Source organism: Lontra canadensis, unplaced genomic scaffold, assembly GCF_010015895.1.
Source record: "Lontra canadensis isolate GAN:19392208 unplaced genomic scaffold, GSC_riverotter_1.0 scaffold30, whole genome shotgun sequence".
In the NCBI taxonomy this organism is placed as follows: Eukaryota; Metazoa; Chordata; class Mammalia; order Carnivora; family Mustelidae; genus Lontra; species Lontra canadensis.
In genome coordinates, this window is record NW_022631024.1 from 14,372,218 (window position 1) to 14,394,563 (window position 22,346).

General features: G+C 55.1%; 2 protein-coding genes across 3 annotated transcripts; both read left to right on the forward strand.

The window, feature by feature from the left end:
- Positions 1–924: 924 nt before the first annotated feature.
- On the forward strand, positions 925–17,054 carry TBC1D13 (TBC1 domain family member 13). 2 transcript variants are annotated; one of them, XM_032866025.1, is made up of 12 exons: positions 925–1,006; positions 1,949–2,022; positions 3,539–3,579; positions 4,171–4,232; positions 4,370–4,469; positions 5,298–5,380; positions 7,805–7,964; positions 12,088–12,298; positions 12,857–13,020; positions 13,970–14,130; positions 14,281–14,338; positions 15,193–17,054. In XM_032866025.1, exons 1-12 carry the CDS (start codon positions 984–986, stop codon positions 15,256–15,258), a joined length of 1,203 nt encoding a protein of 400 aa, XP_032721916.1. In that variant the 5' UTR covers positions 925–983; the 3' UTR covers positions 15,259–17,054. The 2 variants fall into 2 exon arrangements, with proteins under 2 accessions (XP_032721916.1, XP_032721917.1); XM_032866026.1 differs by lacking the exon at positions 3,539–3,579 and having other exon boundaries at positions 989–1,006.
- Positions 17,055–18,881: 1,827 nt separating this feature from the next.
- ENDOG (endonuclease G) lies at positions 18,882–22,243 on the forward strand. Its single transcript, XM_032866032.1, has 3 exons — positions 18,882–19,613; positions 20,609–20,718; positions 21,933–22,243. The coding sequence occupies exons 1-3, from the start codon at positions 19,101–19,103 to the stop codon at positions 22,213–22,215; spliced, it is 906 nt and encodes a 301-aa protein (XP_032721923.1). The 5' UTR covers positions 18,882–19,100; the 3' UTR covers positions 22,216–22,243.
- The last annotated feature ends 103 nt before the right edge of the window (positions 22,244–22,346 follow it).

Genomic DNA, 22,346 nt, shown 5'->3' on the forward strand with positions numbered 1-22,346 from the left:
CATTTATTTATTTCTTGTATTTCATACAAGAACTTAATCTTCGTATTCTACAGAAACATTTAGCTCTGTATCTACCACACAAGTGGGTGCAGAACTGTGGGGTCGACAAATAAAGGGACAGATATCTGTGTGCGGGCTTCACAGGAGCGGAAAATTCCTCAAGAGCTGGAGGGCGGGTTTGAGGTTCCCCAGCCCAGTGACAAAGTTTTCACCCATCAGTGGATAAATTAAAAAAAAAAAAAAAAAAAAAGGACATATGCACATATGAGCCCCTAGGTGTAGAGAAAATCATTGTAAGGCTGCCAACTATCTTTCCTCGGGAAGGATCCTGAAATCTTGGCTTTTTCTCGTGTTCTGGTATGGTGAGTTTCACGTTCAACTCCGAAAGCCAAGGAAACACTGAACTACCGGCGTGCTCATCCATCCCGTAGTCACCGAACCACAGCCATGGAGCCCTCGGCTCGGCGCGGGCACTGCTGTCACAGGCGTGCAGGACTCAGCCGTGAAAAGACCAGCCTGGAGGCCTGTGTCGTTCAGCAGGGAAGGTCCACATTCCCGAAACAAGGACGCCAGTTTACGGCCGCCGAGGACCGGGTAAGGAAGAGGACAGGGTGACAAGTGCACTGCAGAGATGGAAACGGAGGCCCAGGAAAGCGCAAAGAATAGGCCTCGGGAACACAGTTCGCGCGGTCACCGGCGCGTCCTTAACTTGGGCGGCAAGACCCGCGAGACGGGTGGGGGCGGGGGCAGGGGCGGCACGTGAGCGGGGCGGGGCCGGGCAGAGGGGGCGGGGCCGGGCAGAGGGGGCGGGGCGGGGCGGGGCGGGGCGAGACGGAACGCATGCTCCCGCGGCTGCGTTTCCGGTCGGAGGCCTTTGCAGACAGCCCCGCGTCCCCAGGGGGCGGCGGCGGCGGTGGCGGTGGCGGCGGCGGCGGTGGCGGTGGCGGCGGCGGAGGCAGCGGGGGGATCCGGAAGTCAACGCCATGTCGAGTCTGCACAAGAGCAGGTAAGGGCCACGGGGGCCGACCCAGCCACACCACTCCCGGTCAGGCCGCCCCCTCTGCTTTGCAGAGGAGGGCGCAGGCACCGCCAGGAATCCGGGAGCCCCCCCTCGCGGTAGAGAGTCTCGGGCGCCCACTTTCTAACCTCATTGCCTGTGGGCCTGAGAGGGCACGGAGCGGAGGCACTTCTTCTGCTCCCCGCTGTCACCCCATTTCTCTCCCTCATCCTGGACCCCGGGTTTCTCTCTTCCCCTCGTGTCTTCCTCGTCCAAGGCCTCGAAGCCCGGTTCCCCAGCTCCCCAACCCCACCCCCGTTTTTGCCCCCCCTCCCGTCCCAGCACCCTCCCCTCTGAATGCTCCCTGTCCCCCGCTGGCCCGTTTCTAACAAGACATGCTGGAGAACCTGGATTCTCCAGGCTCCCCTCCCCCAGGCCACATCCCTCAGCACCGGCCAAATTTTGCTCACTCTTCAATTTTCCTCCCTTGTTCTTTAAACCTTTTGTCCTTGCCTGCGGGTTAGCCCAGAAGTCTTCTAATGGTTATATTTTTGAGCCTGGAGAGCTGCGTGCGGATTACACAGGCCCGTTGTCTAGGGATCATGTTACTCCTGGTTCCTAGGGTTCCTTGAGTTCAGATAGTGGCCCTGTGGGCTGGGTCCCCCAGCAGGAAGTGCCCAATAAATGCTCACTAAATATTAGAATTGTGTCTGATTTCATGATGTTTGGTTGAGAACCTCTAGACAGACAAGAATACCTCTATGTTTCTGGGTTTGAAGGAAGGAGTGATCTGTAGTTCTGTCGTTCCCCAAAGATGCCTTTGGCCAGGACCTTGACAGCTTTGCTGTCTTTCTGTCCTGAAGGGACAGGGGGAACAGGTTGAAGACTGGTGATATGAGGGCTCTGGGCTTCAGGAGTGATCACTAAGTCTGTCACTGTCCCACCTTCTAGGATTGCAGATTTCCACGATGTCCTGAAGGAGCCCACCATCGCCTTGGAAAAGCTTCGGGAACTCAGTTTTAGTGGTAAGCGGCGGTTCCTCCGGGTTCAGAGTTTTCCTAGAGCAACGCTGTGTGGTTAGAATGGAGGAGACAGCCCGCAAGGCCACACCCGGGCAGTTCTGGGGGCCAGGATGCCTCCCGGGGACTTCGCCAGATTCTGTGACTCTGAAACAGCTCTTGACAACCCTGACCACCAAGGACATGTCTGTGGGCCTGGATGTTTCCTGGTGTTTAAGTGGTGCTTGCTGCTTGCCAGGAGTCACTGGAGAGGGGGTCTGGGAGGCTGGAGCGGGAGGCTGGAGCTGCTGCAGTGTCTTCCTCACTCCTCAGACACCTTCCTGTGTTGTAGAATTTGGTTAGCTGCAGAGTGGTTCCTGGTTCTCTCCCAGGCTCGGGGATCAAAGCCGAGTCAGGGGATCGTGAACTTTGGTTAAGGCCTTGAGACCCTGATTAGGAGCCGAACTTCAGCGATGTTTGACTTTGTCCTCCCGGGCCTGGTTACCCTGCCAACACAGAGATTTCTGCTTATCTTTTAAAATACCCTAAGGTGTTCTGTGCAGGTTCTGGTTACTGCTTGGCCCTTGTGTCTTGGTCAGCAAGGAATTCTTGCGTTGCTCTTCTCCCCGTGCGGATTCTGAGGTGGAGGCGTTAGCTCCTGTTCGCGGTGTTGGGGGTCTGGGAGCAACAGCTGCTTTAGTGAACTTCCTCACAGTCTTGCCACAGGAGTTTGTTTTTTGTTCACGGGTGGTATTTAGACCCTGAAGACCTTGAGGGGGTCCCGGGGTGTGTACTGAGCTGGAGACTCTTCCAGGCCTTGGGGGAGCCATTCTGCGGGAGCTGTGGAGTTTGGGCTGTAGGATTCAGACACACCCGTGTTTGAGTCCCTGATTGCTCTGTGTTAAGGATTGGTTTCCTTATTTGGAAGATGAGGACAACGATGCTAATCTTGCCTATTTACTAGAGTTATAATGAGGGTTAAGTGAAGCAGTGGGCATAAGGCACAAAGCACTTACCATTTATAGCTTAATTTGTGTTCCACAAGTATTTATGGTTTGCCTTCTGTGTGCTGTGTCCCATGCTAGAGAAAGGGACTGTAGGACGCATTTGGCTCTTGTCTTTCTGGGGCTTACCCAGTGCTCAGGGTTACAGATGTTAAATAAATACACAAACTGTGTTACACAGTCCTGATTGTGATGGACACTGTGAAGGAGAAGTTACGGAACCATTATCGCTTGTAACGAGAGATCTGACTTTAACTGGGAAGAGATGGTGGTGGGTAAACGCTGCTCCGAGGAAGCAATACTGAGAATGAGAAGGTGTTATCCTCAAAAGAGCATTCCACACAGAGGGAGTGCTGGGGTGGGGTCACGGAGAGAAATACGCAGGATTAGCATCCAGTTCAGTCATCTTTCTGACAGAAAATGAACCTGGAAGAAGTACTTCTTGCGCATTCCATTTCCTGCCAGCTAGCTCTGAGGTGGAGGGCTGGGGGTCCTGGGACTCTGGCCTGGGGCGTGACTCTTGCCTGCTGTGTCCACAGGCATCCCCTGTGAGGGCGGACTGCGGTGCCTCTGCTGGAAGGTGGGTGTGCCTGGGCTGGGGCGTCTGCTCTGCCGAGAGTCCTTGGGTTCCTGCATGGGCTATCCCCACCCCAGCCCCTTCTTCTTGTCCTGCGCCTTTCCTTGCTTGTTCGAGGAAACTTTTCTGGGAAGTTGGGGGTTTTCTGTTCTTGGCATCCCCTCCAGGATCCCCTTGGGGATGGAACGCTTTGTATTGCCAGAGAAGCCCTCTCCTTCCTGGTTCATACAGAGAAACGGAAGTGATGCTTCATGGGACAAAAAAAAGGCCATGCTTTGCCCACGGTTCTTAGCTGAGGTGGGAGCCAAAGCCCAGTGCCTGGGTGTCTAGCCTCTTTGAGCACCACATTTTATTATCATTTGGAAGTCTGTGTGAAGAAAAGCAGCGGAAAGGGCTGGTTTGGGGTCAAGGAGGAGGGAGTCAGTGGAGGCAAAGGGAAGGCTACCCTAGTCCACACCTTCATTCGTGGGTTTCAGCCCGTCTGGTCTGCTCTGGGCTTTATTAGGCATTTTCCGTGAGGCCAGTCCACCTCCATGTACTGTCGGGGATTGAGCTGGAGAGTCGCCAGAGCTTTATTCCTCTCCCTCTGTGCAGATTCTCTTGAACTACCTCCCCTTGGAAAGAGCCTCATGGACCTCCATCCTGGCCAAGCAGAGGTGAGACCATGAGAGAGGGGGATGATGGGAGGCCCTTTGTGTCAGACCACAGGTCTTGCCTCCTGTTGCTCTTCTCTGGTCCCTGCTCCCAGGATGGGACCTTTGGGATCATCCGTGTCTCCTCTTGTCTTCCATAGGGAGCTATATTCTCAGTTCCTGAGAGAAATGATTATTCAGCCTGGCATTGCCAAGGCCAACATGGGTGTGTCCAGGGAGGATGTGACCTTTGAGGACCACGTGAGTAAGGGTGACAGCAGGGACCGAGGCTACAGAGTAGGGAGGGATGCAGGCTTTGGAGCTGGCAAGTTCCCCCAGCCCCGGAGGACAGGTGGAGCCAATCTGGGTCCCCTCTTGGCCCATCAAGTACCTCCTTTCTGCGTGGGGCCACTCGGCCCATGAAAGCTGTTGTCTCTCATTTCTATTTCCCAGGCACTGGACCCAGTAAGGAATGTTAAGTCATATCTTGGGCTCCGAAGGCGTGCATAGCACTGAGCCCCCTCCTCGTGTCGGCACTGTCTCCTGTCCACCCCACCTCTGTTCCGTGGGGAAGGTTTTGATTTTATAGTTGAAGAAAGAGCAGGCAGGAGTGAGGATAGACTACATTCCCGTGGCCAAGAGGAAGCCTCATTCTCTCCTCAAATACTGAGCCCCTCCCCATGTGCAGGAAGTGAGGATGGATGGACCCAGGCTCATGCTCCAAGGATTAGGATGGGCGATTCAAAGTGTTGATGAATCACATTTCAAGAGACCTAATGATAAAATGTGCATTCATTCAGCAAGCATTCAGCAGCGCCTGGTGTAGGCAGCGTTCGAGAACGGCAGCCACAGACAGAAGGGACGCTCCCTGGCCAGCAGGGATGTCGTCGGGACAGACTGCGGGGCTCTGTTTGGAGTTAGAACGTGATGTGGGAGGCTCCCCGTCTGGCTCACAGGCTGTCTCAGAGCCTCAGCGGGGCCCCTGGTGGGATTGTTGGTTTGGGGCCTCTGCTCCGGCCCCCAGACTGGAGTCTGTCGGCTGACATCCTAGTCGGACCTAGAACAGAGCAGCTGATTCTCTCCCCACAGCCGCTCAACCCCAGTCCTGACAGCCGGTGGAACACTTACTTCAAAGACAACGAGGTGCTGCTGCAGATCGACAAAGACGTCCGGTAAGTGGGGCCCTGGGGGTCAGGAGCTGGAGCATGGGACTGTTGGGGAGTTTCCCAGTCCTGTGCTTTCCAGCCCATGCCCACAGGTGGGTGTTTGAGGAACTAGTGGGTGATCCAGTAGGTGGGTCCAGGCCCCAGCGATGTCGGCCTATGAATGGGGCTGGCAAGCGAGGTGAGTGCCTGACGCTCCTCTTGCCATGCCTTAGTGGCATTAGTGCCCCAGGCGTGTATGGATGGTTCGTCCGATGATTCTGGCAGCAGATACTGAGGTCCTGCTTTATGGCAGGCTCCGTGCCAAGCTCTGCGTTGAGCTTGGGGTCGACAGACATAGCCCTTCTTAGGAGCTTAGAACCTGGTGGGGAGGACGGGAAGATAGTCGTTCAGCAAGACATCTTCCAAGTAATTAGCATTTGTGGTAAATGCTCTGAGAGAAGAGTTCAGGGCGCTTTTTAGAGCTTGGAGGAAGCCTTGGCTGAGGTCTCGGGAGTGGTAGACCTTGGGGGATGAGGAAGGGAAAGGTCGTGGCTGGGGAGAGCTGCTTGCAGGAAGGCCCTGGCAAGCGCACAGAAGCACATTCGAGGAGCAGTGTGAAGGCCAGCGTGCTTGAAGCCACACTAGAGGAAGGCGGGGGTTGGACCTCGGACTTGATCCGGAAGACATGGGGCAATTGTGCAAAGGTCTTAAGCATAGGAGTGACGGGGTCAGGTGTGTGTTTTATGAAAAGTGGTGAGCTACAGCGTGTACGTGGGTGTGCTTCTCCACTTGGCAGAGAAATGTGGAAACACACTTGTGCTGTCCTGTGGGGTTGGCGGGTATGGCAGTGGGCGGGATCTCCCACAAGGCTGTGTGAGGAGCGGGAAGGGAGCCTTATCTGCAGTGGGGCTGAGTGGTTGGAACTAGAGTTCTGGAGTCTGTTTGCCTGGTTTCAGTTCCGCCTTCAGCGGGTGTTAGCTGAGTCTCCAGGCCCTTGCCACCCTGGGTGCTGCTCCTCTGTCTCTGCTCATTTGGCCCAGGCCTGTCTTCAGAAGGCCCCAGCTAGATACCCGGCCCAGCGCGGCTCCACCAGGATGCACGGGGTTCGTCTCCTGCATTCTGGGGCTGGTGTTGGGGCATCCTCTGTCCAGAAGGTGTCTTAACCAACCACATGTTGAACCCGGTTCTAGAGAAATTGATTCAGTCTCATGCTGGTAGCGACTGTAGCACGTTGCACAGTGTTTCTGGAGAGCAGGTTTGCAATGTGCTGTATGTGAGAAGTCTGGAAAAATGTGCTTCTGCTGTCTCACAGACACGAGAAAAACCTGGTGCCTTAAACTCACATGGCGCTGTGTGTTGGTGATTCCTCAGTCAGACCAGAAGCAAAACAAAACCAACTCTGTCACATTCTAGAAACTATCTCCCACCTTGATTTGTTCTCTCCCTCCGTGTTGGACATCTTCCTGTGTCAGCTGTATAAGCTGTCCTGTTGTACCACGTGCAACATCACTATTTTAAACCACGCTACACCTAACACCCTGGCATATTGGATAAATGTATATTTTTAAAGATTTTATTTATTGTTTTGTCAGAAAGAGAGAGAGCGAGTGTGTGCTACCCGCACACAAGCAGGGGGAGCGGCAGGCCGAAGGAGAAGCAGGATCCCTGATGAGCAGGGAGCCCAATGTGGACCTTGATCCAGGACCCTGGGGTCGTGACCTGAGCCGAAGGCCGATGCTTAACTGCTTGAGCCACCGAGGCATCCCTAGATAAATATTTTTGACATGGAGAGATGTTTGTGGTTTAAGAGAAGAGTTGGAGGGCAGCCCTCTTGCGTCCCCTCCCTTCTCGGGAGCTTTGTACTATCACTTTGCTGTTGCTCAATAAATCTTGCTTTGCTGCCCACCAATAAAAGGAAAAGAAAAAAAAAAAAAAGTTGGATTAGAAGACCGTAAGGACCCCTAAAAGTTTATATGTGTATCTATTTACAAATAACACATAAGATTATGGATATACTTGTGTGTGTATATATATATATATATATAAAATACGTGTCTTGCTTTTTATAAACTAAACTTTTAAAAATAAAATGTTGTTTTTTTTTTTTTTAATCTGGGTTTTATTTTTTTTTTAAGATTTTATTTATTTATTTGACCGAGAGAGAGAGAGAGATCACAGGTAGGCAGAGAGGCAGGCAGAGAGAGGGGGAAGCAGGCTCCCCGCTGAGCAGAGAGCCCAACGTGGAGCTCGATCCCAGGACCCTGAGATCATGACCTGAGCCTAAGGCAGAGGATTAATTCACTGAGCCACCCAGGCACCCCTAAAATGTTGTTTTTTAAAAACACATAAAAAATGCCTTTTGGGATACTGGCGCACCCCGCAGTGGGGCGCTGATGGGATGCCCCAAACCTCCACCCTGAGTAACAGAACTCTCCTGTTTCCTCTCGACAGGAGGTTGTGCCCAGACATATCTTTCTTCCAGAGAGCCACCGAGTACCCCTGCCTCCTTATCCTGGACCCCCAGAATGAGTTCGAGACCCTTCGAAAGCGGGTGGAGCAGACAACACTGAAATCCCAGACAGTGGCCCGGAGCCGCAGTGGAGTCACAAACGTGAGAGCCAACTTGGGGGCCCCAGGGACCTTTTCCTCCATGCTTCTCTTGGAGCCCTGGCCACTGGCCATCGGGCCTGCAACCATCTGCCCTGACAGTTACCCAGAACGAACTTTGGGTAATTTGGTCCTGCCAGGTCTGCCTCTGGGGTTCCTTGTGCACGTCAGGTGTCCAAAGCTGGGTGTCAGGGGTCCTGGGGAAGGGCCCTGCTGTGCAGTAAAGGAGCAGCAGAGGAGATGGCTCTTGAAAAAGTAATTGCATGTTGATGGGGAAAGTGTGGTGGGAGCAGTGATGGTGGTGGGGAGCTGACCTGCCCTGGCCTGGCCAAGACTTCTCTGAGGAGGTGACATTTAAGCTGAGCACCCAAGAACTAGGAGGAAAGCTCATTCCAGGAGGAGAGGAGGGCGTACATGGAGGCTTCAGGCAGGAGAGAGCCGTGGTGTGTTCAGGGACTGGGGGTGTCCAGCCTGGCTAGAGGCAGGGCTGCTGGAGGATGCCGGCAAGATCAGTGGTGTCGCGGCTTCCCGGGGCCTTGGTCCTGAGGCCTGGGGAGCCTTGCAGCATTCCTGGCAGGCCAGTGACATGATTCAGGTCTGCCTCTGTAAAGGACTGCTGTGGGCCCCATGGGGGTATTGATGGGAGGGGTAGGAAAGGAGGTTGGGAGGCAGCTGCATTGTCCAGGCAAAGGTGTGTGAGGGCCAGGGTAGAATGGGGGGGTGGGGTAGAGCTGAGAGACTTAGGAGCTAGAATTTTTTTTTTTTAAGATCTTATTTTTTTTAAGTCGTCTCTATACCCAATGTGGTGTTCAGATTTACATCCCTGAGATCAAGAATCGTGTGCTCTGCTCACTGAGCCAGCCAGCTGTTCCAGGAGCTAGAATTAATAGGACTTGTTCTGGCCAAGTCATGCTGAGTGTTTGAATCCCGTTCTTCTAGCAGATTCTGTAACTCTGAGAAGTTGCTTGTAGCCAGATGAAGCATAGTACCTTGTTCTTTAATTTACACCTGTGCTTTGTTACGTGGAACTCGCAAATTGTTCCTCAAAATTTTTCATTGTCCTCCAACAGTGGAAAAACCCTTCTCTGTAATCTCCAACAAGCTAGTGACAGATAATATTTCAGAAGCTTTTGGCCTCCCAAGTAGAATGACTGATGAGGTCTCTGTGTCTCTAGTAGGAGAGCAGCCATTTTCTGCTACTGATCCCAGGGTCCCCCATTAGGGGGACAGAATGCTTGGTTTTGTGGGTGACCCTCTTACTCACTGCTGATGTCTTGGCTATAGGGCAAGGTGGGGATCTGACTTCCTTCATTTCACTATAGTAATTGGGGTTTGAGAGCCAAGGTCTTACCCACTTTAGGTTCCAGTATGGTCCTCGTGGCAGAGAACCTGACCAGAAGCTTTATCCTTGGACCTCGGGGCCTGTGGTTGGACAGTAGTTGAGTATCCCTCTAACTTTGGGACAGTAATACCAGGTGACCTTCCTGGGCTTCCATCTCCTCTTCTATAAACTGGACATAATCATTTCCATCCTCCTGGCTTTTAAACTGGCCAGAGGTTGAAATGAGCTTGTGGCTCTGTAGATTTTTGGAAGGCTGGAAAGCGCTTCTCCGAGGTCTCGGCTCCGGGCCCTGGGATCAGCCACTCCGGGTGCTGCCATGTAATGCGAGCAGTTGATGAGTAACCCAACATCTGTTTGTTTGTTTGTTTGTTTATTAGAGAGCACGAGCGGGGGAAGGGCAGAGAGAGAGGGAGAAGCGGACTCCTCACTGAGCAGGGAGCCTGACTTGGGACTTAATCCAGGACCCAGAGATCATGACCTGAGCTGAAGGCAGATGCTTCGCCAGTGGAGCCACCCAGGCGCCCTGAGTGACCTAATATTTCTGAGCCTCAGTTTCCTCATTGTGAAAATAACGTTGAGCAGATACTGTCGATTGTACAGAGGATTTGATGGCTTGTAGAGCGCCGTCTTGCACTTGGCAAACTCTCAGGAAATGTTAGCGATGTGTGTATGAGCGCACGTGGATGCACATGCATATGATGGAGAGGGACTTGGTCTTCGGGACCCCGTGCTTCGGGGACGGCTCCATACGCTGTCCCTGCCCGCACTGGCTTGTAGCTCTCTCACCCTGGGAACCCCGGCACCTGACTCCTCACAGAGCACCTGAGGCTCCTGTTGGCACCTGCTGTTGGAGACCTCTCCCCGAACGGCCCCCTGGAGCAGGGATCCTCTTCTATTTATTGCCCAGCTTTTTCTTTTCTTTTCTTTTCTTTTTTGTTAGAGAGAGTGAGAGAGAGGGAGGGTGCATGTGCACTCAGGGGACTTGCAGAGGAAGAGGAAGAGAATCTCAAGCAGACTCCCTGCTTAGCATGGAGCCTGGTGTGGGGCCGGAACCCACCACCCTGAGATCATGACCTGAGTCGAAACCAAGAGTTGGATGCTTGACCTCCTGAGCCACCCAGGCTCCCCTCTAACTTTTTCTTAATGGAGAATCTGAGGAGTGCCTGTCTGGCTCAGCCTGTAGAACATGGGACTCTCGATCTCGGGATTGTGAATTCGAGTCCCTCCTTGGATGTAGAGATGATTTAAATGAATGAAACTGAAAAAAAAAAAGAGAGAGAGAGAAAATCTGAAACTTGCAGAGAAGTTGAAAGAAGAGTACAGTACTCAACTATATACTTTGCACCTGAATTCAACAGTTGTTAACTTCCTGCTGAACTTGTGGGTATATTCTGTATAGAGTAAGTTGCACATGGCCTGACCCTCGCCCCCCAGGTATTTCAGCAGGCATCTCCTGGGAGCGAGCACCTCCTCCTTCTTAACCACCGTCACATCTATGAAAATTAATAATTCCACACAACACCCAGTATCCAGGCCACGGTCAGGTGTCCTCCAATATGCTGAGAATATTTTTATTGTTTGACTCCCAGCCAGGACCCAGTCAAGGTGTATATGTTGCATGGAGATGTTATGTTTCTGTAGTCTTGTGATCTAGGGCGGCCTCCACTGTCCCCCCAGGTGTAGTATTTGACTTTCTGAAGACTCTGGGCCAGTTGTCTGTTGTTTAAAGGTTGGTTCTTATTGTTGTTGTTGTTATTTTTAATTTATTTTAGAGAGAGAGTGTCTGCATGCACGTGAGCCAGTGGGAAGAGAAGCACAGGAGAGGGAGACAAGTAGACTCTCCACTATGCAGGGAGTCTGACCCACAACTGATACAGGCCTCAGCTCTAGGACCCCGAGATCATGACCTGAGCTGAAATCCAGAGCTGTATGCTTAACTGACTGAGCCACCCACGTGCTCCTGTTTAAAGATTTTTTTTTCTTTTTAAAGATTTATTTATTCACTTGACAGACAGAAATCACAAGTAGGTAGAGAGGCAGGCAGAGAGGGGGAAGCAGGCTCCCCGCTGAGCAGAGAGCCCGATGCGGGGCTCGATCCCAGAACCCTGGGATCATGACCCGAGCCGAAGACAGAGGCTTAACCCACTGAGCCACCCAGGTGCCCCTAAAGATTTTTTAAAAAAGTAAAATATGGGGCGCCTGGGTGGCTCAGTCGGTGAAGCGTCTGCCTTTGGCTCAGGTCCTGATCTCCAGGTCCTGGGATCGAGCTGGGCGTTGGGCTCCGTGCTCAGCAGTGAGTCGGCTTCTCCCTCTCCTCTGTGATCCCTCTCCCTCTGTGATTGCTTTCATTCTCTCTCAAATAAATAAAATCTTAAAAGAAAAAAAAAAGTAAAGTATAACTTACATGCAATAAAATGCCAGGTCTGAACTGTACAGCTGGGTGAACTTTTTCTTATGTCCATATCTTGTGCTGCCAACCCAGTTAAGACACTGAACATTTCCATCATCTAGAATGTTCCTTAGTGTCCCTTGCCAGTCAGTATGCCCTCACCTCAGAGGCAAGTGTTGTAGCTTTTATCACCATAAATTAGACTTTAGTCCAGCTGTCTTGCACAATGTCCCACATTCTGGATTTGTCTGCTTGTTTCTCCTCATGGTATTGGATACATTCTGCTTTGCTCTGTATTCCCCATAAGCTGAAAGTTGGGTCTAGGCTGAAGGGTAAACATATCTGAACACATTACCTGTAATGCCACCTGCCTTCCTGGGTCCTCTCCTCCCACAGATGAGCTCCCCGCACAAGAACTCTGCGCCATCCTCCCTGAATGAGTACGAGGTGCTGCCCAACGGCTGTGAGGCCCACTGGGAGGTGGTGGAGCGCATCCTGTTCATCTATGCCAAGCTCAACCCTGGCATCGCTTATGTGCAGGGCATGAATGAGATCGTGGGGCCCCTCTACTATACCTTTGCCACTGACCCCAACAGCGAATGGAAAGGTAAAAGGGCTCATGGTGCCCCCATCCCTCCGGCGTCTCCCTAGAAAAGTGGACCAAGGAGAGCCAGGCTGACGGGCCTTATCAGGCTGTGCAACTCTCTTCCCTTCTCTGGGCCTCCCTCTGCCCTCCATCACATATGAGGGGTTCACCTGGATGGTCTCTGGGTTCCTTTGCAGCTCAGGTTTTCTAGAATGTTGGAGGCATACTGATCTCTATTTATCACTGAAATCCTGGTAGAGGAGATGAGATTAATATACAGGAAGCTGAATAATTGACAAGGAATTAAATAATGATTGGGAAGATGTCATCAGAAGTGCATGTGATAGTTGCTAAGCGAAAGTACAGTGTTGCCAGAAGACGTGAGAAGACGTGATGTCCTTAGTGTGGGGGTGGAACATGGTTAAGGAGAGAGGAGGGCCCGAGTCCAGCTGGGAGGGTGGGTGGCCCGGAGAGGCTCAGAGGTAACGGGGGAAGCTGTCCTATGAGTGAGAGTTGGGGTGGGACTCGGGAGAGCATCAGTTCCCTTGCAGCTGCCCTCCCCCTGCCCCTGTTACCCAGAGCACGCCGAGGCAGACACCTTTTTCTGCTTCACCAACCTCATGGCTGAGATCCGGGACAACTTCATCAAAAGCCTGGACGACTCACAGTGTGGCATCACCTACAAGATGGAAAAGGTGTACTCCACCTTGAAGGACAAGGACATGGAACTCTACCTGAAACTGGTGAGGGGCACCAGGACCCCTGGGCCACAGCAGACAGACGGGAAGGGGCGCAGATAGAGGCCTCCTGAGCACCCCAGGCCCCGGGCAAAGTCTGGCTTGAGTCCGGAGATGAAAAGTGGCCGCTGCACTGGGGACCACTGGCCCAGGTGCTGTGGCACGACTGGGAGACTGAGGCAGCAGTTGACGTGGAGACTAGCAGTCTGGGTGTGAGGAGGAGGCGGGCAGGGGGCCCGTCACGGGCCAGGCACGGCGCAGGCTGTTTACCGTGTGCTGGATGCCTTTAGCCTGGTGGTAGTCCTCTGAGAAAAACGTAGGAATGTCATTCTTAAAAATCAAAAATAATCTAAAAAGTTACTGGACTGGCATTCCCTGTTTATTTCAGAAAACAGAAAAGAGATATTCTACATAAAAATCATTTGAACAGAAAAATACACATAAACAGGTCTTTTTAAACAGAAATGGAATTACATTTTTGCTTTCCGTAACAATTTTACTGTTAATATTCCCTGGGGCTGACCAGAGGCTCATCTTTCTGGGGAATGATGGCCCTATAAGGCTGTAGTGTAGCGGAAATAAGTGAAATGATCTATTTCACATGCTATTAAACACAAGCCCAGGCTTTTTAGTAAGTGCCCGATAATGGATCTGTCTACTACTAAATCCAAGGTTTTAATTCATACCATATTTTAAAAAGAATTAGAGCAATCACTTGTAATTCTAGAGAGCTTACATCAAAGCTTGGATTTCTGGCTTCTCTTGACAAATTGGAAGATGTTACAGCGCTGGCTGGCGGCAAGCAGCAGCTGCCCCTCAGCTGGCCAAGGCTCTCCAAGCACCCCAGTGCCTTTGCCCACTCAGTGTGCCTGGCACAGGACATGTGGCTGGTGTGATAGGCCGCATGGCACCGCGTGGTAACCGAGCACCCCACCCCACGCCTGTGTCTCCCCAGCAAGAGCAGAACATCAAGCCCCAGTTCTTCGCCTTCCGCTGGCTGACACTGCTGCTGTCCCAGGAGTTCTTGCTGCCCGACGTCATCCGTATCTGGGATTCCCTCTTCGCTGACGACAACCGTTTCGACTTCCTCCTCCTGGTCTGCTGTGCCATGCTCATGTGAGTGTGACCGCCAGCAGAGGGGTTGGCGGGGGCTGTCTTCAGGAGGAGTGAGCCACCACGGGTTGGGAGGAGGGAGTGGGAAGGGGCCCGCTGGGCCTGCACTTGGCCGCCCAGGGTTCCAGCACCTTCTCTGCTTGTTTCCCTCAGACTGATCCGGGAGCAGTTGCTAGAAGGGGACTTTACCATAAACATGCGGCTCCTGCAGGTAATGGATCTGGTGCGGTGAGCTCTGTCTTTGGCTGAGAGAGGCATGTGCTTACCAAGCACCCACCCACGCCCATGGGTGAAAGCTGCTGTGACAGGCTGGGGTCAGGAACCCGGGACATAAGCATCCAAACCCCTGCGGCGGATCTGGTCTGGATCGGGGTTTGAGTCCCACTTCTGCCGCTTGAGTGTGGTGTTGTCTTGAGTGAATGACTGGGCATCCCTGGACCAGACGCTCTACGGAGCTTTGTCGTAACTGGGACACAGTGGCCCCGGGTCCGTCGCAGAGCTTGTTGGTGCGAGTGCTCGGGCCTGGGGGAGGACGGGGCACATAAGGGTTAAGAACCTGGGTGCCAAAGCAGACAGCTGTGGGGCCACGTCTTCGTGCTGGCCATGCCTGAGCCAAGCGACCCCCTCTCCAGGCCTCACTTTCTTCAACACCTGGCTTGGGGTTGGTGTGCAGTAGCTGGATTGGCCAGGTCTGTAAGAGAGGCGGTGACCCGTGAACTAGCGTGCCAGCAACGTCCGGCCCGCTCTCAGGTGGCTCGTTACGAATGCGCTTGGGTTTGAGGGCAGGAGAGAGATGGTGGGGGGCGGGGTTGGTCCTGGTGCTAAGGAAGAGGCTGTGATCCTGGCTGGTGCTGATCGGGTTGGGCTGGTGAGGGCTGCAGCAGGTGTAGTGTTCACTCTACGCAGGGGTTTGGGCAGAATGCCGCCTCTGGTAGCCTGTGGTCCCTGTCCCTGAGGCCGGGGGCCCAGGGCAGTGACAGGGCCCATGGGAGGGGCGTGGCTGTGGCAGAGGTGGTGAAGGGTGACTGACTTCAGAGGCACATTGTTGACCTTTCCCATACCTAGGATTATCCCATCACAGATGTCTGCCAGATCCTCCAGAAAGCCAAGGAACTTCAAGACTCAAAGTAGCCCGCTGGCAAGAGGCCCAGGTTTGGGAGAGAAGACACCCACCCCTGTACCGTGGCTTCTGGGACACACAGGAGCCTCTGGGATCCCAACCAGCCCGAGGGGAAGCTGCAGGACCGGCCCACTCCAGGCCTCCTCATTTGGCCCTCACCCTAGGCCGCACCCCTCTGGGGGCACACTGTGCCATGCTCCTTTCTAACCACCCAGCCCTGGCTCTCTCCCTGCTCTTCGACCCAGGGGACCTTTGGCCCAGGCTGCCGAGCAAGGCTGGAGCTCACGAGGTGGTTTCTTGGGGCTAGGGCGCACTGGGGGCACTGGGGGCTGGCAGGGGTCCTCCCCTGCCTGTGCTCTGCTGCTCCCTTCCTCCTCTCCTGCTCAGATCTTCTGGGCTCTGGTTGCAGGAGGTGCTGGGCAAGTGAGCCAGAAACCACTCTGGTTCTTGGTGCTTAGGCTTCTCCATGGGGACGGTGACACTGTGAAGGAGCTAAGAAGCCGCCAGGCCCGGGTCCCGCCGTCTGTCCCGCTCCCACCGAGTGTGTGTTTCTGTCCGTAGTCATGGGTGGGTGTGTCTGTGTCTCTTCATCCCCCAGGTGTCTGCTGCTCCTTTGTGTGCGGCTGTCACTGTGTGTGAGGGGCGTGGGGGTATCTTTGGTCCCTCGAAGTCTTTCTTCTCGGTCTCCCTCCCTTCACAGAGTATGTGTGTCTCTCTGGCTCTGTCTGCCCCTCTCTCCATTTCCCTCTGCCCTTCTCTCTTGGGGTGCCTTATCCCCAGCCACTTCACTCCTCCTCCCCTCCATTCCATGAACCCCAGACACAGAATGAAGAGTCTGGCTGAGCAGAGCCCCTGGGGTCAGCTTTGGTATGATCCCATCCCCGGCCCTAAGCCCCTGGGTCCCACAGACTGGGAGGGAGTCAGTGCCTCACTAGAGGGCCCTGAATCTGCTCCCAACAGAAACCTTGGAAACCAAAAGCTGCTGAGAAATGATGGCCCACAAGGCCCCTTGCCCTCCTTTCTGCCCAGTGTTGGAGGAAGGAGATGTGGGAGAACTGGATCTTCCAGAGATTCCCCACAAAGGCCCTTGTTTTCCAAAGGAAAAGGATGCACAAGTGGTACTGTGCCAGGGGTTGGGATCCAAGTGCTTCAGAAGACTAGTCATTCCCATGGCTTCCAGGTCCCGCCCAGGGTGGTGAGTCCCATAAAGGGCAGGGTCTGCCGACAGGAGCCTCTCTGGGCCAGGGGTAGCTGAGCTTAACAGCCCTGGATCCTGCCAGTGCCAGGAAAGGCATGTTTCACCAAGCAGGGTGAAGGAGCTGCTGGCCCTTCTTCCCTGGGCACCTGCGTGGGCTGCCCCTAGGATTTGGGGCAGGGCACTCTGAGCAGGAGCAGCCGGCTTCTCTTGCCCCTGGGCCGTGGGAGGAGTGGGCTTATTTTGACCAAACCCCTCCTCCTCCTGTGAGGAAGCAGGTGGCTTGGGTCTGGAAGGCTGGGCAATGTAGCAGGGGTCCTCAGGCTTTCGGACTGGCCAGTGGTCTTTTGTCCCCAGAGCCTTCCCGAGTCTGGCATCCAGGACTTTGTGCTGCCCACCCAGGCTTGGCTGTGGGCCGGGAAGAGCTGTCCCCAAGTGGCTCCTATACCAGGCTGTACCTTGGGACGTTGTGCACATGCCTTTTTGCCTCCTCCTCTCCCAACACACAGTGTTTGGGAGATTTTTTACTATTTATTCAGACCCCTGGTTATTTATTGCAGACTGGCTAGTGCTTGATTTGGAGGTGAAGGGTGGGGCCAGGAGGGTAAAAAGCCGTTGACTTTCCAAATCAGAGTCTGCATCCTCTCCCCCTGCCCCTGGGACCTTCCTGATTTCCCAGCAGGTCCTGGCTGGGAGGGCTGTGAGCTCTGTACTGGAACTGGAGGTAAGGGATATCGGATGGCTGGTGTTGAGAGGGCTGGTATGGCCTCCGGACTGCAAGACCCCAGCATGGCACAGAGACACACTTCCGACCAGCCTGGCTTAGCCTCTTCCCAGAACTTGTCAGCTGGTGGTTCAGTCCCGACTTTGACCCCTTCCCAGCCTGAGGCTTGGGCCCCAGCCTGGGATACAGCAGACTCTGCCCAGGACACCTGATGCATTCCCTCTTGCCTGTCCCCCCTACTTTCCCTTCTGGGGCCATACTACTTGAATCACTGCTTCTGATTTGCCTCATTGGCAGGCTTAGGTCCAGTGCTCTCTCCTTGACCTTGGGATGAAGGTCAAGAGCACAGGGCTCCTGTCCAGATTGGGCTGCGCTCCCCGGTAGGATACTGCCTGGGGAAAGGACAGGCCCTTGGTCATCACCCCTCCCCAGACTCTCCAGGGAGGCACCTGAGAGCCAGAGTGCCTGGGGCTTCCCCATTGGGAAGCTGCCCCCAGGACTTTGGACACTTAGAGATTGGGCTGTATGAGCTCAGCAGGTCTCACTCCGGGCTCAGAATGTGAGTCTGCTTTTGTTCTTTTCATCAGTTTTATTCCTCGAATCAATGCTGTTGATCACAAGTTGTCTTTAATAAATCATGTGTTCTTTGCAATGAGCATTGGTATTGTGATGGGCTGAAACCTTTGAGACCTCAGAGAAGGACAAGTGTGAGCAGGGGTGGAGTCCGGAGACAGAGTGGGCAAAGAAAAAGCCTGGAAAATTCTTGTTGAAGAGCCCATTCAAGTCTTCTCATTCAACAATTGCAATTTGCACCTGCAGGCCAAGGGCCAGTGGGCTAGGGAAGGAGGTACTACGTACTTGATTACACAACAAGTTATTTTTGAGATCGACAGAATTTTGGAGTTCAAGTAAATACAATCCGGACTGCCCACAATCTAGAGAAAATCACTGAGAACATGTTAGTCTTTGCTACATCGTTGTCGTTTTCTTGATAGAGTTTTGTGTACTGTCTCACCCCTGAGGTTAGGTGGTAAGCAAGTTGCTGATATTTGCGGCCTATATAGTATTCTCATAGACTAAAAAATGTCTGAGTCCAGCCCCTACTTGGGGTATTTTGCTTAGTTCACCCTCCATTAGGAGTAATACTGCGGCGTTTAAAATCCTAGCGTTCCGGATTCATTTTCCCAGGCGCAGCCCTCTAAGTAGGTTGAAATGTATGAACCTTTTAAGGCTGTTAAACATACTGCAAAGCTGTGTTCTAGAATCGTGCCGGTTTCCCACCCAACCAGCCATTCCCCAGCCGCCTGCATCCTTGTCCTGTTGCTCGGCTTTGCCTATGTCCTAGAACTTTTGACGTACGGTGTAGTGGGTAGGAGGGTAGATTTTGGTGTCAGACAGACCTGGGGTCTTGTCCTTTTTCTCTTGTTTTGCCAACTAGGAACTTCCTCTCGAGGCTCTTTTGAAGGTTAAGTCAAGTAGTGGAAGCGGATTAGATCAGTGCCTGAGAGTTCTCAGCGCGCCTTAAGTCAGAGCTCCTACCGCCGCGCGGAGGTCGGAGTGCTGTCCGGTGAGGGGCAGGCGGGGCGGGGCGGTGGCAGCCAGTCACCAACCAGGAGCGAGCTGGTACGCCCGCACGGTCCCGCCCCCTCTCCCTCGTGGCGCGCGTCTTAAAAGGGCAAAGAAAGGGCGCCGGGACGTCTGCTCCGCGCCAGTCCTGACCCACTCGGTTGGGGTTCCCTAGATTTTCGAAGCGTCCGTGAATGGAAACGACGAGGATCCCACCCTCTCGCGCCCCTACCCGACCTCCTTCCCGCGGTGGGCCCCGTAGACCGGCGCGGCCCCTTTAAGAGCCTCGCGGTCGGCCGCCGGAGGTCGCCGCGTTCCCCCGGCGCAGCGGGCCGCTCTCAGCCTCCGCTCGGGCCGCGCTCTCCGTCATGCACGCGCTGCGGGCAGGCCTGACTCTGGCGCTGGGCGCGGGGCTGGGCGCGGCGGCGGAGAGCTGGAGGCGGCGGCGGCGGCCGGACGCGTGGAAGGCTCCGGGGCTGCTGGGCCGGCTGCCCGTGCTGCCCGTGGCCGCGGCAGCCGAGCTGCCCGCCGTGCCCGCGAAGCCCGGGGCCCCGGTGGGCACCGGCGAGCTGGCCAAGTACGGGCTGCCGGGGCTGGCGCAGCTCAAGAGCCGCGAGTCGTACGTGCTGTGCTACGACCCGCGCACCCGCTGCGCGCTCTGGGTGGTCGAGCAGCTGCGGCCGGAGCGGCTGCGTGGCGACGGCAACCGCAGCTCGTGCGACTTCCGCGAGGACGATTCGGTGCACGCGTACCACCGCGCCACCAACGCCGACTACCGCGGCAGCGGCTTCGACCGCGGCCACCTCGCCGCCGCCGCCAACCACCGCTGGAGCCAGAAGGCCATGGAGGACACCTTCTACTTGAGCAATGTCGCGCCCCAGGTAGCGGCCGCGCCCCGGCCCCTCAAAGCCTCTCGGAGCCTCGGCTTGCGCTGCGCGGAGCGGGGAAGCTGCCGAGCGCGCGCTCCGGCTCAGGCGCTTGACTGCTCAGTCCGCGCGCCCCTGGCGGGAGGCACTGAACACGGGGCCACCCAGCACCCGCTCCGCAGTCCGCCCTTAACTGTGGGCCTCTGGGCACCTCTCTGGGCTTCAGTTTCCTCCCAGCGCCAAGGAACCGAAGACAATGCGTACAAAAGTACTGAGCACACTTCCGGGCCCTTGGCAGGCATTCAGCAGGGAACTGAGGCACAGAGAGGCAAAGGGACTGGCCCATTGTCACACAGCAGAAAACTCAGGCAGTCTGTCTAGAGGACCCTGAGTCATTGTCCCTACCCAGCCTTGCCTCCCAGGAGTCAGAGGAAGTTAATTTGCAAAGCCAGCTGTCAGCAGTCACTGTGTGCCCTCTTTCAGGCCCTGTTCAAGTACGGCCTGGAGACTTGACCTGGGCTCTGGATGAGGCCCAGCAGGTCTGAGCCTGCCATCTGACTTTTGCTCTCCCAGTGTCACAGTTCCCTGCCCATTTGACTTGACACGGGGGAGCTCAAGAGCAGACCCAGGAGTTCAGCTGGGCTCTGCATGACGTTCAGAAAGGAGAGGGTAGGGCTGGCAAGGTGCCTTCCCATGGGCCCCTGGGGATGGGCACGGGGAGCTTGTTACGCTCTCTGAAGAGGGAGAAGTGCCTTTCTTTGGTGCGGCTTTTTGGAGCCGAGAAGCTGTTTTGAGGCCTGGGATGTTAGTCCTCCCATTCCGTATGGGGGCAGGCTAGCACCCCCTGAGCACTGTCCGGCTCCACCCTCATGGCCAGGTGGCCTAAAGGGGTCTCTCCTTCCTTGAACCCATTACCTTAGCATGCTTGCCCGCCCCACCCCCCATCAGGCTGTCCCAGCTTGGTGCCAGTTCCTGCCATCTGACGGTCTGAGCCCCACCTCTTCAACCAGGTGCCCCATCTCAACCAGAATGCCTGGAACAACCTGGAGAAGTACAGCCGCAGCCTGACCCGCACCTACCAAAATGTCTACGTATGCACAGGGCCGCTCTTCTTGCCCAGGTAAGGCTAGAACTTGGGAGACGGGGGCACTGGGGATGCCAAGGCCGACCATTCACTAGAGGCCCCTCCTGCCACTCACCCTCCAGGCCCACCTCAGCCTCTGGGTCCACCTGCAGTGCCAAGTCACATCATCTGGCCCATTCGGGCCCCCTCACTGCATTTATATAGCTGGAGGCCTGTGGGATACCCGCCAAGATGGTCTCTTCTGCCCCTGGCACCAGGCCCCAAACCTGCCTCTGTTTTTCTCTTCTCACGTCTTGCCATGTGCCCCTGACTCCCCTTCTGTCCAGATAGAAAGCCTTGCACCAGGCTCCTGCTTTCACAGTCTCCTCTGCTTGGAACAACCCTCCTCACCCTTCTCCTGAAGCCAGGGTTTGACCTCCATCTCCCCGATCCCGAGTCTTCACTCTTGTCCCTCTGCAGCCCCACCTCCCAGGTAGAAGGGATCGAGCTCCCCTGGGCATGCTCAGTGAGTTTTCTGCCCACTGAAGACAGACTAGGGAGGCAAAGGGTTGTGGGGAAGCCATCAGCCCTGGAGTCCATAGGCTTCAGATGGAACCCAGGCCTGTCACCTGGTCTCTGGGTGCCATGGGCAAAAGACCTCAATATTCTTTCCTGAAAAGTGGGGATAATAGCCATTCCCTCCCTCGTGGCTGCTTAGGGGTGAAAAGGGGGTGGTGGAGGTCATTGCAGTAGGTGCTCGTCACGGGCTGACCGAGGCACCGATCATTAGCAGGTGCCTCCTGTGGCCTGCTGGAAGGAGAAGGCTCTGCTGAGGGGAAGATGGGAAGTCCTCCGTCCCGTATTCTGGGCCCCAGGCCCAGTGCACGCACTGGGAATTCAGGGTCTAGCCCACTTGGTGCCCACCCTCCACAGGAGAGGCAGACCGTAACTCCAGGTCTGCACGAAAGAAGGTGAATGCCCACGAGGCCTGGTTCTCTTAACAGCATTTATTGCCACCCCCCACCCTGCCTGACCTGGTGCTGGGCCTGAGGAAAACAGGAGAAGGGTGTGTCTACCCAGCAGGGAGCACCTCCTGCCTCCTGGGGGAGCCGGGAAGGGCACGGACAGACGCTTCCCGCTGAGGGGGCAGCGCTACAGGCTGACACAAGGTTGAAGTCAGATCTGGGAAGGCTTCCTGGAGGCGCAGCCTCTGGTCTGACCAGACCCCACTGGAGCTCAGAAAGGCCACGTGTGCCCCGGTCTGCCCACAGGACGGAGGCTGACGGGAAGTCCTACGTAAAGTACCAGGTCATCGGCAAGAACCACGTGGCGGTGCCCACCCACTTCTTTAAGGTGCTGATCCTGGAGGCAGCAGGTGGGCAAATCGAACTGCGATCCTACGTGATGCCCAACGCCCCCGTGGACGAGGCGGTCCCGCTGGAACGCTTCCTGGTGCCCATCGAGAGCATCGAGCGGGCCTCAGGGCTGCTCTTTGTGCCAAATATTCTGGCGCGGGCAGGCAGCCTCAAGGCCATCACTGCTGGCTGCAAGTGAAGGCCGTACCTCGCCAGACTGGGGGGGCTGGGTCACATTAAAGGTGGTGATTTTTGAAGACAGAAGTCCTGGTTGTGTCTGTCCCAGGGGACCCTCAGGAGCCTACGGCTTCCCTCCTGCTTGCTTTGCCT